The sequence below is a fragment of the Dama dama genome, chromosome 22, assembly GCF_033118175.1.
Source record: "Dama dama isolate Ldn47 chromosome 22, ASM3311817v1, whole genome shotgun sequence".
In the NCBI taxonomy this organism is placed as follows: domain Eukaryota; kingdom Metazoa; phylum Chordata; class Mammalia; order Artiodactyla; family Cervidae; genus Dama; species Dama dama.
The window spans coordinates 50,206,044-50,223,154 of record NC_083702.1 but is presented as its reverse complement, the minus strand read 5'-3'; the positions used below and the strand labels follow the sequence as shown (position 1 = coordinate 50,223,154).

The 17,111-nt window shown below is 41.5% G+C and overlaps 1 protein-coding gene across 1 annotated transcript in view; it reads left to right on the top strand.

The window, feature by feature from the left end:
* Positions 1 to 17,111, top strand: part of C22H12orf75 (chromosome 22 C12orf75 homolog) — a 44,717-nt gene that overhangs the window by 24,856 nt on the left and 2,750 nt on the right. Inside the window, exons 3-5 of the mRNA XM_061125454.1 lie at positions 11,776 to 11,811; positions 12,626 to 12,705; positions 13,692 to 13,729. Of these exons, the coding sequence (XP_060981437.1) occupies positions 11,776 to 11,811; positions 12,626 to 12,705; positions 13,692 to 13,696 (121 nt within the window). The 3' untranslated portion in view covers positions 13,697 to 13,729. The remainder of the gene's footprint in view (positions 1 to 11,775; positions 11,812 to 12,625; positions 12,706 to 13,691; positions 13,730 to 17,111) is intronic.

The window sequence follows — 17,111 nt, the reverse complement described above, 5'->3', positions numbered from 1 at the left end:
GGAGAGAGACTGAAAGCTAACTACTGTCCTAAGGAGTTTTGAGATTGTGAAGACATGAATGAGATTACACATAGGCCCAAACAGTCAGTGATAAAACATTAATTCTGTCCAAAATCATATGTAATTGAATGCTTGGTGGAATTGATTTGAATTTCCCTGAAAAGTAGGAGTCATCGTAAAAACCTCTTACAGAGAAAATTAAATGATTGCACTTTATTTGGAGGACTGTAGAGTGGGTAGAAGGAAACACTGTCAATTAATAAGCTTATTCCAAAAGTCAATCATGAATGGTAACTAAAACTAGATCATTGGAACTACACAAATGATCCCCAGAGGTTTTCATATTGAAATTGTACTGTTTACAAATCACAAGCTTGGCCTCTTTTGTTACACTGCAAATAGGGAAAAAGAAAAGACTGCAGACTGTTTTCTACTTCTTAGATCATCCTTAATAAGAATAACGCTATATTTAGAACACTTTTCTTGATGAATAAATGAAAAATAAATAATTTCTTTGCCATGGAACTATGTTGTTCTGGAAAGCTTGGGAAATGAGAACTTTCTGAATTTTAAGGTAACTGTAGCCACCATGCTTGAGGAGATATTAATTGGAGTGGCTGGCGGCTGCCTGATATTTATCATCTGTGTTTGTTCTGGCGAATGCGCCTAATGTATCCATGCCGTGGGTTCATTATTTTACCTCTGAAACCCTTCTGTTGGTCCCTCAGGACAGCTATTTTATGCAACCCAGAAACTAAGCAAATATAGTGACGAAAATATTTTTATTACCAAGTGCTACTGAGAAAGAAAAAAAAGTAGTGGTTTGTATTTGCCTTAGTAACTCAGAATAAGGTCTCTACATGATTGTTGATAAATGGACATCATAGTGGAATAAGAAGGGGCTTCTCTGGTGCCTCAGACAGTAAAGAGTCTGCTTGCAGTGTGGGCAACTTGGGTTCAATCCCCTGGAGAAGGAAATGGCAACCCACTCCAATATTCCTGCCTGGAAAATCCCATGGATGGAGGAGCCTGGCAGGCTACAGTTCATGGGGTCGAAAAGAGTCATACATGACTGAGTGACTTCACATGGTGGTATAAACTGATGAAAGGCTTTAGGTGTTTGGTGTGGCTATTTAGTTTTATATAGGTATATGCACAAAATGGGCTTCCCTGCAGGCTCAGTGGTAAAGAATCTGCCTGTCAATGCAGAAGATGCAGGTTCGAACATCCCTGGGTTGGGACGTGGGGAAGATTCCCCTGAAGGAGGGGATGGCAACCCACTCCAGTATTCTTGCCTGAGAAATCCCATGGACAGAGGAGCCTGGTGGGCGACAGTCCACAGGGTCACAAATAGTCAGACATGACTTAGTGACTAAACAACAATTCACAAAATTCATTAATGAAGAAAGAACAGGCAGAGGAAAACCAGCCAACCCCGAAGAGCAACCACAGACATGGAGCTGGCTGGAAGGCAGCTCACCTTCTGGAACCTTGACTTAAAAGCAGTCCGAGCTTATTTATAGTTAGAGAGAAAGTCAGTGTCTCCGGTTCATTTCGAGAAGGTGTGCAAAGCTATTAGGAAGCAGATGGGTGTGTAGTGACTAGCAAATCTGGATCAGTATAGACAGTCAATCTGAGAAGGGTTAGAAAAGAACCATGCTGGTTTCACTGGAAGTGGGCTAGAAGTATTTGGTGGAAACTTAGATGTAAGAAAGTAGTTTTGAAACTAACGGTTGCTTTTTTTTTTTTTCCTTTTTCTCACATGGCCTCAAATCGGGGCAACTTTGGTGAGACAGAAATCACTAAACACTGTACCACTCTGCAAAGGTGTGTCATTTTTAAACTATCAACTGTGAATTTAGCTTTTCAGCAATCCCCAGAGTAGGGGAGATGATAGACTAGTGGTCTATCCTCAGTCATGCTTGACTCTCCAAACGTTTTTATTGATGCAGTGGCTGAGAATCTGAGTCAGAGCTTGGGCGCGGGTGACCTAACTGCAGGAGCTTATGGTGAAACTCAGTGGGTGACTTTAACCTTTTCTTTCTCCTTGTACACCTGTCCTTTGATAAAAGAAACTAAGTCTTTGCTAACAAAAAGAGACCCAGTGATAATTAAATGCCCAGTGTATTTTTATAAACCTAGTCCAGAATGATTAATATGTGTTCCATGGTTCTTAGGAAGTGTTTCTTATGGTTTAAAAGTTTTTTTCCCCTTAAGATGGGATGTGACCTTTGTTTAAGTAATATTGTGCTGCTACATTTTTTTCTCAAATATGATGTCACTTTCCACAAATTTTCAAATGCTGGGTGTGTGTGTTAGTCGCTCAGTCATGTCCAACTCTTTGCCACTCCACGGACTGTAGCCCGTCAAGGCTCTGTCCATGGGGTTCTCCAGGCAAGATTACTGGAGTGAGTAGCCATTCCCTTCTCCAGGGGATCTTCCCAACCCAGGGATCGAACCCAGGTTTCCTGCATTATTGGCAGATTCTTTACCATCTGAGCTACTAGGGCAGCCCACTTCAAATACTGTATATGCTCAGAAATAAGACACTGTCTTGAAACCAGAGAAAGCAATATAACAATAGGCTTTTAGTCAGGCTTCTGGAAAAAGCAGGTTTATCACATAAGTTTATTCTGTAGCGTATTGGTTCATGGGATTTGAAAATGGAGGAAACTACTTGATCTAAGTCCTTTAGTACCATTTTGTTCCTTTACTCTTTGGACCTGAGAAGTATGTCTTTAGTACCATTTTGTTCCTTTACTCTTTGGACCTGAGAAGTATGTCTTCTTCGAATATGCATCCTGGGCATAACTCTAAAATGGACAGTGCAGCCCAGCTCTTAGTTCCAGCCCCTTCCTCGGGGCCTGGCCCCCTTTCTCATATGCCTTTCCCGTCATTGACACTGAGGCACACCTGACAAATAATAGAGAATTTGAATTTGTAACTTTTGCCACCAGGTAAAATCAAACTATATTTAAATCATGGCCTTTCCAGACCCTTAAAATTATTCAAATATGTGGTTGCCTACACCACTGAATAAAAATGCCAGCCCACCTGCTTCTCCATACTCACCCCTCTTCTTCACCTAGTTGTGGCGGTCAGAAATCAGGGGTGTGTGTGTGACTTTCTCAACTTGCTGCATTTGTCGTGATATTAAGGCATTAGAACTGTGTTAGTTGGCAGGGCTTTCTGTTAGCTGTTTTAGCTTTAGTTCCACATTTCCGGGAGTAGTATGTGGGCATTTAGTCCCTGGTTAGATTAGAGACAGCTGTTGTAGCCTCTTCTATTTCCCATTTCCTCTCTCTCGAGCAGTAGACTGGCGTACATCAGAATTAAGGTGGAGCTAATGAAGAACTGACTTGCTCTCCCAATCTTTGCCAGACAGAAACTTTCTATTTTCCTAGCAGGGCCTTTGAGAATAGGGTAGACCAGCTAGGTAGGAGGCATGGAGTTGGGTGCCCTCGCCTGGGTGGTTGCCTTGTTAGGGGGTAGTTGTCTTCCTCAGGACCTGCTGCAACCAACCCTTATTGTTATTGGGCCCAATAGTAGATCCGATCTCAGGGTGCTCCCACAGACAGGCACAAAATCTGGCCTGGGAGGAAAGAGCTTATACTGCTAAGTAATTGCAGGATTTTGTAAGTTTCTTTTACTACAATCCTCGGGAACATGTGTGGAAATGGCTTCTAAGGGTGTGAGACCAAGGAGGAAGGAGTGTATAAGGAGACTGAATTTATTATTTAACAGATTCTAGACTTAATAATTCAGTTGCATGGCTGGGACTCTTAACAGTTTAGTCAACTTGGTTGATGAACTTTAACTGAAGGAGTTTACACTCTCACCAGGGGAGGAGTATGTCAGAACTTTCCTGGTGTGATGGGGAGGAGGGAATACAAAGGTTTGCAGAGATAGGAATGCTGGTATGGATTTTTCAAGTGTGAGCTGCTCCCCACTGCAGAGGAGACCCCCTTCCCCAAGGCACTGAGCAAATTGAGAAACACATAGTGAAGGGAGTATCCAGGGGGGTCATTCTTTGTAACATGGCTGTGACAGTGGGAGATGCTGCCCTTGAGATGGGTTCTTTGTTTCCTTGAGGGGACGGGATCCCAGAGAAGCAGAGGTCAGGAACTCAACCACCCAGTCAAGAGGGAGGGGATATATGATTCACAACAGTATACAGCAGAAACTAGGACAGCATTGTAAAGCAACTATGTGTGCATGCATACGCAGTTGCTCAGTCGTGTCCGATTCTTTGTAGCCCACCAGGCTTCTCTGTCCATGGGATTTCGCAGGCAAGAAGACTGGATTGGGTTACCATTTCCTCTTCCAGGGGATCTTTCCAACCCAGGGATCAAATCCACGTCTCTTGCGACTCTGGCATTGGTAGGCAGATTCTTTACCCCTGAGCCACCTGGGAAGCCCCAAAGCAACTATACTCCAATGAAAAAAAAATGAAGAACTCAATCACCCAAGACAAGATAGGCATACTCACCATCATGGGCAGTAGGATGAAGAGGCACATTGTTTCATCTTGGAAGGAATTTTGAGAGTAGCTAGTTGATCACACTCTCCCTGGAGATAAATGAGAAGCATAGCCTCAATGTTCCTTTTCTCCCTTTATGAATCTTGTAAGAGGAAGACTTCTGGTGTGCGAGCCAGAAACTTGAACTGAGATCATCACAATGGAAAGGCATGGCTTCTTAACCCAGTTTCCAGACTCAAGTCAGATTCAAAGTGATCAAGGCCACATTTCCTTGAGGGAATTTTAAACATGGCTACATACATTCATGGTAGAGATTCTTTCATGTCTTCTCAGAGTTGTGTTCATTCATTAGAGCACCTGTGCCCAGGACAGAAGGAAGTATCTGGACCTTCTCGAGATTTCTAGGCACTGGCTCTGGTTGATATTAATGCCTGAGGATGCAAAATGCCACTCTGGGCCATCAGTCCATGTGTGGGCTTATAGTGGTCAGGGAAGCAATGGAATTTTGGCTAACCTGAAAACTGTGGTGAGTCTAATAGTCTGCAGATCCCGGGCTCTGGTCATTTCCTTTGTGAGTTCATAATCAGAGTAGATGTATTTGGAAACTGAAAGAATTCCCACACTGGTTGTCATGGTAGGAAGGATCAAGTAGAAGCCCATGGAATTTCCCTTCGTACCAGAATAATATACAAACAGGAACACTGAATTCCTGGAGTTGCAGGAATTAGTGCCCCCCCCAAAGATGTGGAAAAATGAAAACATGAACACACTTCTCATATCTCCTTTTAACTTGTCTGTTTGGCCTGTGCAGAAGGCAGATTTATTTTAGAGAGTGACTTTGGATTCTTATAAGTTTAATGAAATGATGATTCCAACTTCAGCTGCTGTTCAACGTATGGTATCTTTACTGAAAACAATCAACATAGCCCCTAGCTTCTGTTATGCAACATTTGTCAAATGCTTTATCTTTGAACCAGTTTGCAAGGATTACAGAAGCAGTTTGCTTTTACCTGGTAAGGTCAACAGTATACCATTGTAGTCTTGCTGCTCATTCTGTATTCTGCAATATCTTGATGTTATTGACATCTTATAGCACATCATACTGGTCCAGTACATTGATGATGTTATAGAGATTAGACCTGATAAACAGGAAATAACGCATCCTTTAAATACTTCAGTGAGACACATTCAGTCCAGGGAGTGCAAGATAAACCTCAGTCTTGCTGTAATGTATCAGTTAGTGTCAACTTAGGGTAAAGGAAACCACATTAGCTGAGAATTTACCGTTAGGAATTGATTAAGCAGGTCATGGAGGATTGAGGATGTGAGAAAGGAAGACTGAGATAATAGGGAGCATCATATCAGGAAGTGGCTGCCACTCCTAGGGAAGGGGTGACAAAGGAAAAAGGTTGGGGTTGCCAGAATCTAAGAGCTGGAAGAGGAGGGGGGTTCTCTGGGCTTGGGATGCTGACTTCTGGGGAGAGGGCGCTGCCAGGCCGGTGTCACATCTGAATTTTGTAATCCAGCAGGAACCACAGCTGGAGGCCACATAGTATCCGTGGCCTGCCCACTTGAGCTGTGATGACCAGAAAAAGAGTGTTAACAAGGCTGGTCCCGTCAGCCAGCTCCTGGGCTGCTGCAGGCAGGAGCAGCGCGCGGAGCTGGAAAGGGCAGTCCTTTTCCCTTTCCTGCATTTTGTGTCTCTCGAGCATCCCCTTTGGTGGAACCGAACGGGGAGCCAGGTGGCAAAGGAGGCTGTTGCTCCGAGTCCTTGCAGTGTGTGGGGAGGGGGGGTCCCGCACAGCTTCCCCGCAAGAGCAGATTTTGTCTGGATAGGCCACACAGTTGTTCCAGCTGTCGACCGCTTGGTGTTAATAATTTGTGCGGGTTTTCCTTCCCCCTTATTGACGTCAGCCTCCATCGTGGTGAAATTGGGGCTGGGGCAGGAGAAAAAGGGAGGGAAATTGGTGAACGTTGCCTTCCCCTTTCTGTTTTTTAGGCAGTTTGATTTATGGTACGTGGTCCCTTCCCTCCTATACCCGTGTGTTTTGGTTCTCTTGGTAGAAGCCTTCTTCTCAAGGTTTCTTCCCCTTTGTGGTAAATTCAGGGGGATTCTTGTCCCGGAAGGCCTTCATTCACATTTCCCGTCTTCAGTGTCTCTGCGTGTAGGCACCTGGGCGTTGACTCCTGAACTATGTCTCAGAACTGTTATTTAGAAGTGGACCACTACCCTGAAACTTCTAGTTTCTTTTTCTTTTTTTAATTAATTTATTTTTTAATTGAAGGATAATTTTGCTTTACAGAATTTTGTTGTTTTCTGTCAGACAGCAACAAGAATCAGCTGATTGACAGTACACCCATGTCGCCTCCCTCCGAGGCTCCCTCCCATCTCCCTCCCCAGCCCACCCTTCCAGATTGTTACATGGCTCCTGTGTGAGTTCCCTGAGTCATATAGCAAATTCCCGTTGGCTGTCTGTTTCACATGTGGTATTGTAAATTTTCATGTTGCTCTCTCTATACATTTCACCTTCTCCCTCCTGCCCTCCCCCCACGTCCATAGGTCTGTTCTCTATGTCTGTTTCTCCATTGCTGCCCTGCAGATAAATTCATCAGTGCCATCTTTCTAGATTCTGTATATGTGCATTAGTATGCGATATTTATATTTCTCTTTCTGACTTATTTCACTCTGTATAATAGGCTCTAGGTTCGTCCACCTCATTAGAACTGACTCAAACGTGTTCCTTTTTATGACTGAGTAATATTCCGTTGAATATATGTACCACAGCTTCTTTATCCATTTATCTTAATGGACATTTAGTTTGCTTCCATGTTCTAGCTATTGTAAATAGCGCTGCAATGAACATTGGGGTACATGTGTCTTTTTCAATTTTGGTTTCTTTAGGGTAGTAGTGGGATTGCTGGGTCATATGGTGGATTTATTCCTAGTTTTTTAAAGGAATCTCCAAACAGTCTTCCATAGCGGCTGTATCAATTTACATTCCCACCAGCAATGCAAGAGGGTTCCCTTTTCTTCACACCCTCTCAAGCGTTTATTGTCTGTAGACTTTTTAATGATGGCCATTCTGACTGGTGTGAAGTGGTGTCTCATTGTAGTTTTGATTTGCATTTCTCTAATAATGAGCGATGTTGAGCATCTTTTCATGTGTTTGTTAGCCATCTGTATGTCTTCTTTGGAGAAATGTCCGTTTAGGTCTTTCTCCCACTTCCTGATTGGGTTGTTTGTTTCTGTGGTATTGATTTGTATGAGCTGCTTGTATATTTTGGAAATTAATTCTTTGTCAGTTGTTTCCTTTGCTACCATTTTCTCCCATTCTGAGGGTTATCTTTTCACCTTGTTTGTAGTTTCCTTTGCTGTGCAAAAGCTTTTAAGTTTAATTAGGTCCCACTTGTTTATTTTTGTTTTTATTTCCATTACTCCCTAGGAGATTTCTGCTGGTCAATGTATGTTGACTTGCCCCTTGTCTAGGGTAGCAGGATTATGGGCCAAATGTGTGGAGATATTTGGACCAGTGAACTCCTGAGCAGTACTGTCAGAAGAGGCAGAGCGGTTTGGCCTCTTCCGGCTCATCTCCTGTGAATCGGCTTCCTTTTTACTTTGTCGTTCCCAGCATGGACTAATTCAATCTTCAGTCTCTCTTTTCTAAACAAAGACTCCAGGGTGAAATCATCTCATTCTTTGTCTTTAGTGCTGGCAGAAAATAGAGCCGTGATGGCCACGACCAAGGGCTTTCTAGGCTCTGCCAGTGGCTGCTTTCTCGCCAAGCCAGGGTTTACATGGCTTTCTGTCCTGCTCTCCCTGCCCACATCCTTCCCTGCTTTTGGGAACAGATCTTGTGATCCGTCAGCAATCACAGCTGCACAATAGTCACTGCCCTTGCCCTAAAGCTATAGTGACCAGGAAAGAAAAATGATCAAGTCCTCCATGAAGATCAGCCCTCCTTCAAGGGCTCCGTGGTAAGGGGGTGCCCTGGTCTGACCACAGGCTATTTTCATAACTTTAGAAACTGAACAGAAATCTGCATTGCATGTGCCTACAACGAGGCTGCACAGGCTGTAGGTTAGCAAAACATAAGGTTTATTTGCCTTTGATTCACATTCTACACATTCCCAGTGGGAATCATCCCATGCTTCAGAGGCTTTGTATGTCTTCGGCACTTGTATGTCTAGGAAAATTGTCAGTAAGTGAGTTACTAAGGCCGGTTGACAACAGGATCTTTCAAAACACACTCTGTGAGGGGAAACAAGTACAGTGATCCTTTAAGATGGTGCACGGGCGGGGCAGCCCAGGTGTTCGGACAGCCAAGGCGTTATCCCAGACTTGTGAGTCTTCCCAGGTATTAGAATTCTGAAGGCTGAAGTTTCTTGCTAAGTTGCTTAGCTGTCAGATAAATTTATCACCCCCAGTTGTTTTGAACTGCCCTGAGATAATGTCCACTTTTCATCAACAAGAAATGCTCTTTCGAAAGAAGCTGGTCTTCACACCAAAGGGGTATTTTTTTAGATGCTTAACATCTCTAGATCTTCCTCTTCCCAGGAATGTTTGTTGCTGCTTGATGAACCGTTTCTTTTTCTGAAGGCAATAGCCAGTGCAGTCAGGGCAGGACCACATCACCACAGCTGAGAGGCTGCCGTCCTCTCGAACAGGACAGGGTAGCACTTGGCTCTCAGGCAGCCAGAGTGGCTTAGCCCTCTCTGTCCACAAGGAGATTTGGTTTAGACCAGCCACTATTTTTTGATTTAACTTTGATTTGGACCTGGTTGTTCAGATGAATACAGTCTAATATAACTGCTGATCTGGAGAGGTTTTCAGCCGAGAAAACGTCAATACATAACTATGTTGCCATTTAACAAGTTGTAAAAGATTGCGTGCCCCTGACAGCATAGAGGCTTAGGTCTAATGCAAATGAAACATTGACTAAGACCCCTCTGCCACCTTGGTTCCCTCTTATAAATGGGATGATAAAATCAGAGAGATCCAGCTTGGGAGACAGAGGTGTTTCTCTGATACAAATTAGCACGGGCTCACAGTTTATGAAGCAGGAGCTGGAATTACACACACAAAAAATCACACACACATACAAATCTTTATTGGCGTATCAACCCAGTGAATCTTAAGGGAAATCAACCCTGAATACTTGTTGGAAGGATTGATGCTTGAGCTGAAATTCCAGTATTTTGGTCATCTGATGCAAACAGCTGACTCTGGAAAAGTCTCTGATGCTGGGAAAGATTGAGGACAGAAGGAGAAGAGGGCATCAGAGGATGAGATGACTAGATGGCATCACTGAAGCAATGGACATGAACTTGGGCAAACTTTGGGAGATGGTGAGGGACAGGGAGGTCTGGCGTGCTGCAGTCCATGGGGTCGCAAAGAGTCAGACACGACTCGGTGACTTAACAACAACAACAACAGCAGAACAACATGGTTGCTTTGCAGTATTAAATTAGTTTCTATTGTTCAGCAGCCTTTGGTTTGAATTCTGGCTCTAAACTTGGCCGTGTAACCTGGGGTGCAGTACTCTACCTTTCAGAGTCTTAGTTTTTCATTTTTAAATGTGACTAATGCTCATTTTGGGCTTCCTGGGTGGCTCAGTAGTAAAGAATCTGCCTGCCAATGCAGCAAAGGTGAGTTCGATCCCAGGGTCGGGAAGATTCCCTGGAGAAGGAAATGGCAATCCACTCTTGGATCCTTGCCTGGGAGATCCTGTGGACAGAGGAGCCTGGTGGGCTACTGTCCATGGGGTCGTAAAGAGTTGAAAATGACTGATCGACTACACAACAGCAGCAGCAACAAATCCCTGTTTTTCAGGATTGTGACGAGGATTAAAGGAAATACTAGACTTGCAGGAGCAAATGCCTGGTGCAGTTACATAGGCAGGTTGTGAGACGGGGATGAGGCTCAAAGCTTTTGCCAAGAGTGGTGTGGAGGCAGCGCCCGCTCCAGGGGAAGCCACCACGTAGGTTTGTCACAGGAAGTGTTTTTCACTTTAACGTCTTCCTATTTGAGAGGCAGAGCGGTGAATTGGAATGTGCAATGTGGTTTTGGTGTCGGATGGGTGGGGTTTCAATGTTGGTCTCACTTGTTGGACTTGCATATTTGTTCACTACCTGGCTCTCTGAAGCTATTTCCTCAGAACTGTTGGGAGAAATCGCACTGGTGCATGTGGAATGTCTGGCATGTGGAATCTGACACATGGGAAGGACTCATTGATAATGCTGTTTTTACCGGTGTAGTCTTTAGTCTCCAGTCTTTGTATCATAGAATAATCATTTGTGGAATGAAGGGAGCATGTAGATAAAGGCAGGCATTATATCTTAATTGAAGGTTTAGAAAATGGCCATCTGATAAGTCTTTATAAAGGGTATTTTTAAACATTTAGTAATATATCTGAAGCTTAATTTATTACCCAATAAATATGGCAGCTACATTATCATTTCCTGCAAATTAGATGCATAAGATATTGATTAATTTTATACAGAGAATGCAAGTTGGGTTTTAGGGCATTGAATAATTTATGAGGTAATGGATTAAAAATAATTCACTATTTTCTTACATTTAGGGAAGTGAAATATATTTTAAAACATTGAATATATCCTTGAGCTGAATCACACAAAAGGGGAAAGACTTAAGATACAGAGATATGTCACTGGATAGGAAAAGAATATCTGTAGCAAAAAATGAGGCATTCTGTATGTCCACGTCTGCCAGTAACAGCTTCAAAAACAATTTCATGATAACACTGGCCATTCAGAACCAGAGTAGATTGTTCTGATAATCTTGAACAAGTTTGTCACCATCATTTTCCTAGTGTCTGTACTGATGGGTTATAAATCCATTTTAATTAAGAGTTGTAAATAGCACCTAAAAGTGTTAATACCACTTCAATAAGCATAGCATTGGGTCTACTACAGTATGACTTTGACACCTTTGAATTAAAAAATGATCCAACTTTATCAAGAGGTAAATGAGGTTGATCATTAGCTGGTGAATTCAGATTATGGGCTCAATTTGGACAAATTAGATCACAGGGTGGTTTTTGCCCTCTGTGGGAGTATTTTCTGTGTGTATGGCCAGTGCTCAGCAGATAAATTCCAAATCTCCACTTCCTTTCTCTGTAGAGGTAGAGACAGTATATTGTGTTACTGAAATACTCAATGGAAGAACTTGAAAGAAACAAAACTGTCTTTAACTCATCAATCCCCTTTTGCTCAGAACCAAAAATGAAGTCTCTGTGTAACCAAATGGCTCATATCAAATGTTTTTGATCTCTTAGAACAGAAGAGTCGATAACAGAAGATGACAAGAGGAGGTATGTTTGGTGTTGAAGCTGCCTTTAATTTGAATAATTTTGGCCACACCTCATGGATTTAATTTATCACAAATTAATTTAACTCACAAATTTAATTGACCCCTGGGTAGCACATTGCCGATAATACAGATTCCTCCAGGAAAACTTCTGGTGCAGAGAACACAGGTGGGAGCATGCAGTGTGATAAAGACCTTGCCCAGAGTTCTTCTTTATCTTTGCTTCTTCCAAACAAGCGTGGTTGGCCCTGTGCATGCAGCCTGTGCTAGTTTCCACTTGTGGGCTTTGGAGGAGCTGTTCTCTCAAATTGGATGACATCTCTTCATTTCCTCTGCCTTCTCCACCCTTCCATCCTGTGATTAGCTGCACTTCACTCTCATTACTCCTTACCTCTCTCTTTCTCCTCACTTTATATCTACCTACACGTAAAGTGTTTTTGTGTGTTCATAGCACCTACTACCACATTAGTCAAATTCTTGATAAATATTGACCGATTAACTGTAACGTGTCACACTACTGATATTTATTGCTCCACTGAATTCTAAAAAAATCCCAACTCTTTCTTTCTCATTGCAAGTAAAATATCTAAAAACTACTCTACAACTTTCTTTTTTTATGTGTAGCTTTTCTTTAAACATAGAAAAACAATGATCTTCCAAGGACAATAGTATTCTGGATTCTACTTTTGAAAAATCGTGAATTAGTTTAATAATTCTGTAGTTGTTTGATAGTTCCCCTGATATCATCACTTTCTGCAAATGTATAGTAACTATGTAGTTTGGTCTGATTTTTCTGTCTCTGCTTCTTTTTCATCAAGAAACTATGGAGGAGTGTATGTTGGTCTGCCATCTGAAGCTGTCAATATGGTGTCCAATCAGACAAAGACTGTGCAGAAAAGTAAGTAAAACTCCATGATATTTACTGTTTCTCCATGCTTCTTTGTTATGTGAAAACAAACGTGAAACTGGTATTTCCACTTGCCTGGCTCACTCTAAATATTACTGAGTTTCAGTGAACCATGTATAAGAACCATATTTGGGACTTCCTTAGCAGTTCAGGGTTGAGACTTCAAGCTTCTACTGCAGAGGGCATGGGTTCAATCCCTAGTTATGGAACTAAGATTCCACACGCCACCAGGCATGGCCTGAAACAGAAACAAACAACAACAGTAACAGCAAAAACCCGTATGTGCTCATTGTAATCATTTGTTGAAACTGCCACCCACGTGATGAGAATAATTCCAGAACAACAGTTAGCTTCTGTCTGTGGTTGATCCATGGATATTTTAAATTTCATATTAATTTTAGTAATGATCAGTGTGAAAGCAAATGTTTCAGTAAATTTATGGAATTTTTGTAGAACATAAAAGTAAATTCCTGTTATATATTATAAATGTAACTGGTAAGTAGCCTGGTGATTAGAGGAAAATTAACTGCCTTTTGTGTAATGAAATGAAGTGGAGGCTCCTTTTTCTGAGTTTTAGTAGGAAGTAATTGTGGGGCTAATGAAGTCCTTCTGATAATAGGTATGACTGCAGCCTTGTAGATAGCTTCTTGCTTAAGTGAAGTTTTAATGTGGCTTGTAAAGAACACTGATTTACTAATCACTATCCAGTTGTCTGATATGTGATTTTTTAAAGAACTATTGCTATGTACACATATAATTATATAGATGTAACATGTAATTTAATTTGTACACAAATATAATAAAAATATTATATTATTTTTAACATACCATGGTTATTTGTTCCTCATTGCTTTTTATCTACTTGATGATTTAGACTAGCAAATATGTATATATCCTAGCTATTTGTAGTTCTGTGGGAAACTGGAATATGTTCTTTATAACTGAATATTTAACTTTTCTTAATTTTCTTTTTTAAGATTAGAAGAAAATAATATCATGACTCAATAATCAAGAGGTACTGTACATTTTTCTAAATAATTCTGTATATTTAACCTTGATCAATGAACTATAGATATTAATAATGCTCTGTATAAGATTAGGAGGGATCTCATCTTTCAGTTAAATCTGTGGAATCCAATATGTTTTATTGCAAAGAAGTCTTTAATGATTAGATTGATTTTCTCTGCAGTTAACTTAGTTTTTTTCAACTGCAACTTAATTCATTAAGTAAGAACAAGCTATGTGTTTGCTTAGACTTACCGAGGTTTCACTCTTCATTGCCAGATTCTTTGAGGGGCTATGACCTTGAAAATGATAGACAAGGAAAGACTAGAGAGGCTGGGAGTTAGATTTGGATCCATATTAAATGTTTGGCAATAGCTGGGGTAGTTGATAGAGAGAAGATTTATCAGTACCAAAACTCCAATAGAGATAGGTAGTCATAAATGTGCAAAGATGCAGTTTTGCAGGAAGGAATAGTAAAATTATAGACCAAGTTTAAAAGATGAAGCACTGTTGACCTGATGAAGAGTGTGGAGTTAGAATTATATTGATACAATGAACAGGAACAAAGATACAAGAAAAATTGCTTTCATTAGCTACCCTCTGGGTACCAGACACTCTAAAAGATACTGAGCAACCCTAGAGCCAAAGAATTGCAGTTCACCTGGTCCACAATGCATGCAATGCTTAGATCTTGCCTGTCTTTCCGTCTTGCCAAACATCCAATGATCAGGAATGCTCTGTCTCCTGAGATAGCCCGTTCTCTTTTGGGAGTCAGACAGCCTTGGTTTTGAGTTCAGGCTCTTTCTGTTACTAGCCTGGCAAGTTACTTCCCCCGATATTTATCTTGATGGGGTCTTGTTAGGATTAAATATGAAGTCAATGATACATTCTGCTGTAGTTGTCATTGTCATCATCACCAGCATTATCATCATTGTACCATCATCCTTTTTTGTAACCAGAATCCAGCCATTGGTAGACCAGAAGCAAGACTGATTTGATGTTGAACCAACTTCTTGCTCAGAACCAGTATGGGTACTGGTGTCTGGGATGATATGGGCTGCAAAATAAACTCACAAATGGAGACAAATAAACTGTCCAGTTGGAGGAAAGGGACATGGAAGCTTTAACTGGTTTCTTTGGGATAAGAAATACAACAGTATTAGGCAGCCACTTCTTCAAAGACTTTCTCATCAAGGCTACAACATTATGGAGCATTATTCCCTAGTGCTCATATCCATGTTCGGGTGTTGAGTTTCTCTTTAAGTTGCTGGAGATTTTCTATTTCTAGTATTTTTAAGAGTTCTAAATCTCATGTGAATTTCTAAGTTCCCTGCTGTTTTTTTCTGATGTGACTGTATTTTTTTTATTATCTGAATCAAATAGAAAAGATAATCTGGTTGAAAATAAGCATACATTAGTGTTTACCCTCCGAAAACAGGGTGTATTTCAGAAAGCATCTGAACAGAGTGGGAAGCAGTGCTGTGTAGACAGAGAGATCAGGAGACTCGGCAGGTCTGTTTTAACGCAGGAGCTTAGATGAATCCCTCACTTTCTCCCAACTTCACCCAATTTCAATTTTCACATGAGAGAGTTAGACAAGATGGTTGTGGAACCTTTGTATATGGATCTGAAATTTCCTGATAACAGTGGAACCACACTGCTGGTGAATCAACCCACATAATGTTAGATGGTGAGCTCGAATATTTCCCTACTGCTCATGGCTGTCAGTATGAAAACAGACACTATTTTATTACCATCCCTCTCTCTTCTCATCTTTCCCCATTCTTTAACTCTACGGCTGAACAATCAATTTGCCTCTTTTGAATTATCTGAGAAGTTTTCTACATTGAAAGGCTGTCCATTTACTCAATAGTTAAGCATCCTAGGTGGTACTTATCTGTGAGGTGTCGGAACATGTGGTGTCTGAGCTTAAATTATTGGGCAGGAATGCTGATGATAAGAGACATTTTACGGAAGAGATTGGAGATTCTTGTGTTTTTTGACCTAAACCAGAGATCAAGTTGCCAACATCCATTGGATCACAGAAAAAGCAAGAGAATTCCAGAAAAACATCTACTTCTGCTTCCTTGACTACACTTTAGCCTTTGACTGTGTGGATCACAACAAATGTGGAAAATTCTTAAAAGTAGTCAATAGACCACCTTACCTGCCTCTGAGAAACCTGTATGCAGATCAAGAAGCAACAGTTAGAACCAGACATGGAACAAAGAACTGGTTCCAAATTGGGAAAGGAGTACGTCAGGCTGTATACTATCATCCTGCTTATTTAATGTCTATACAGAGTTCAGTTCAGTTGCTCAGTCATGTCTGACTGTTTGCAACCCCATGGACTTCGCACGCCAGGACTCCCTGTCCATCACCAACTCCCAGGGTTTACTCAAACTCATGTCCATTGAGTTGGTGATGCCATCCAACCATCTCATCCTCTGTCGTCCTCTTCTCCTCCTGCCTTCACTCTTTCCCAGGATCAGAGTCTTTTCAGATGAGTCAGTTCTTTGCATCAGGTGGCCAAAGTATTGGAGTTTCAGCTTCAGCATCAGTCCCTCCGATGAATATTCGGGACTGATTTCCTTTAGGATGGACTGGTTGGATCTCCTTGCAGTCCAAGGGACTTTCAAGAGTCTTCTCCAACATCACAGTTCAAAAGCATCAATTCTTTGGTGCTCAGCTTTCTTTATAGTCCAACTCTCACATCCATACATGACCACTGGAAAAATCATAGCCTTGACCAGATGGACCTTTGTTGGGGAAGTAATGTCTCTGCTTTTTAATATGCTGTCTAGGTTGGTCATAACTTTTCTTCCAAGGAGTAAGTATCTTTTAATTTCATGGCTGTAGTCACCATCTGCAGTGATTTTGGAGCCCCCCAAAATTAAGTCTGTCACTGTTTCCCAGTGTTTCCCCATCTATTTGCCAAGAAGTGATGGGACCGGATGCCATGATCTTAGTTTTCTGAATGTTGAGCTTTAAGCCAACTTTTTCACTCTCCTCTTTCACTTTCATCAAGAGGCTCTTTAGTTCTTCGCTTTCTGCCGTAAGGGTGGTGTCATCTGCATATCTGAGGTTATTGATATTTCTCCCGGCAATCTTGATTCCAGCCTGTGCTTCATCTAGCTCAGCATTTCTCATGATGTACTCTGCATGTAAGTTAAATAAGCAGAGTGACAATATATAGCCTTGATGTACTCCTTTCCCTATTTGAAACCAGTCTGTTGTTCCATATCCAGTTCTAACTGTTGCTTTCTGACCTGCATACAGATTTGTCAGGAGACAGGTCAGGTGGTCTGGAATTTCCGTCTCTTTAAGAATTTTCCACAGTTTGTTGTGATCCACACAGTCAAAGGCTTTGGCATAGTCAATAAAGCAGAAAT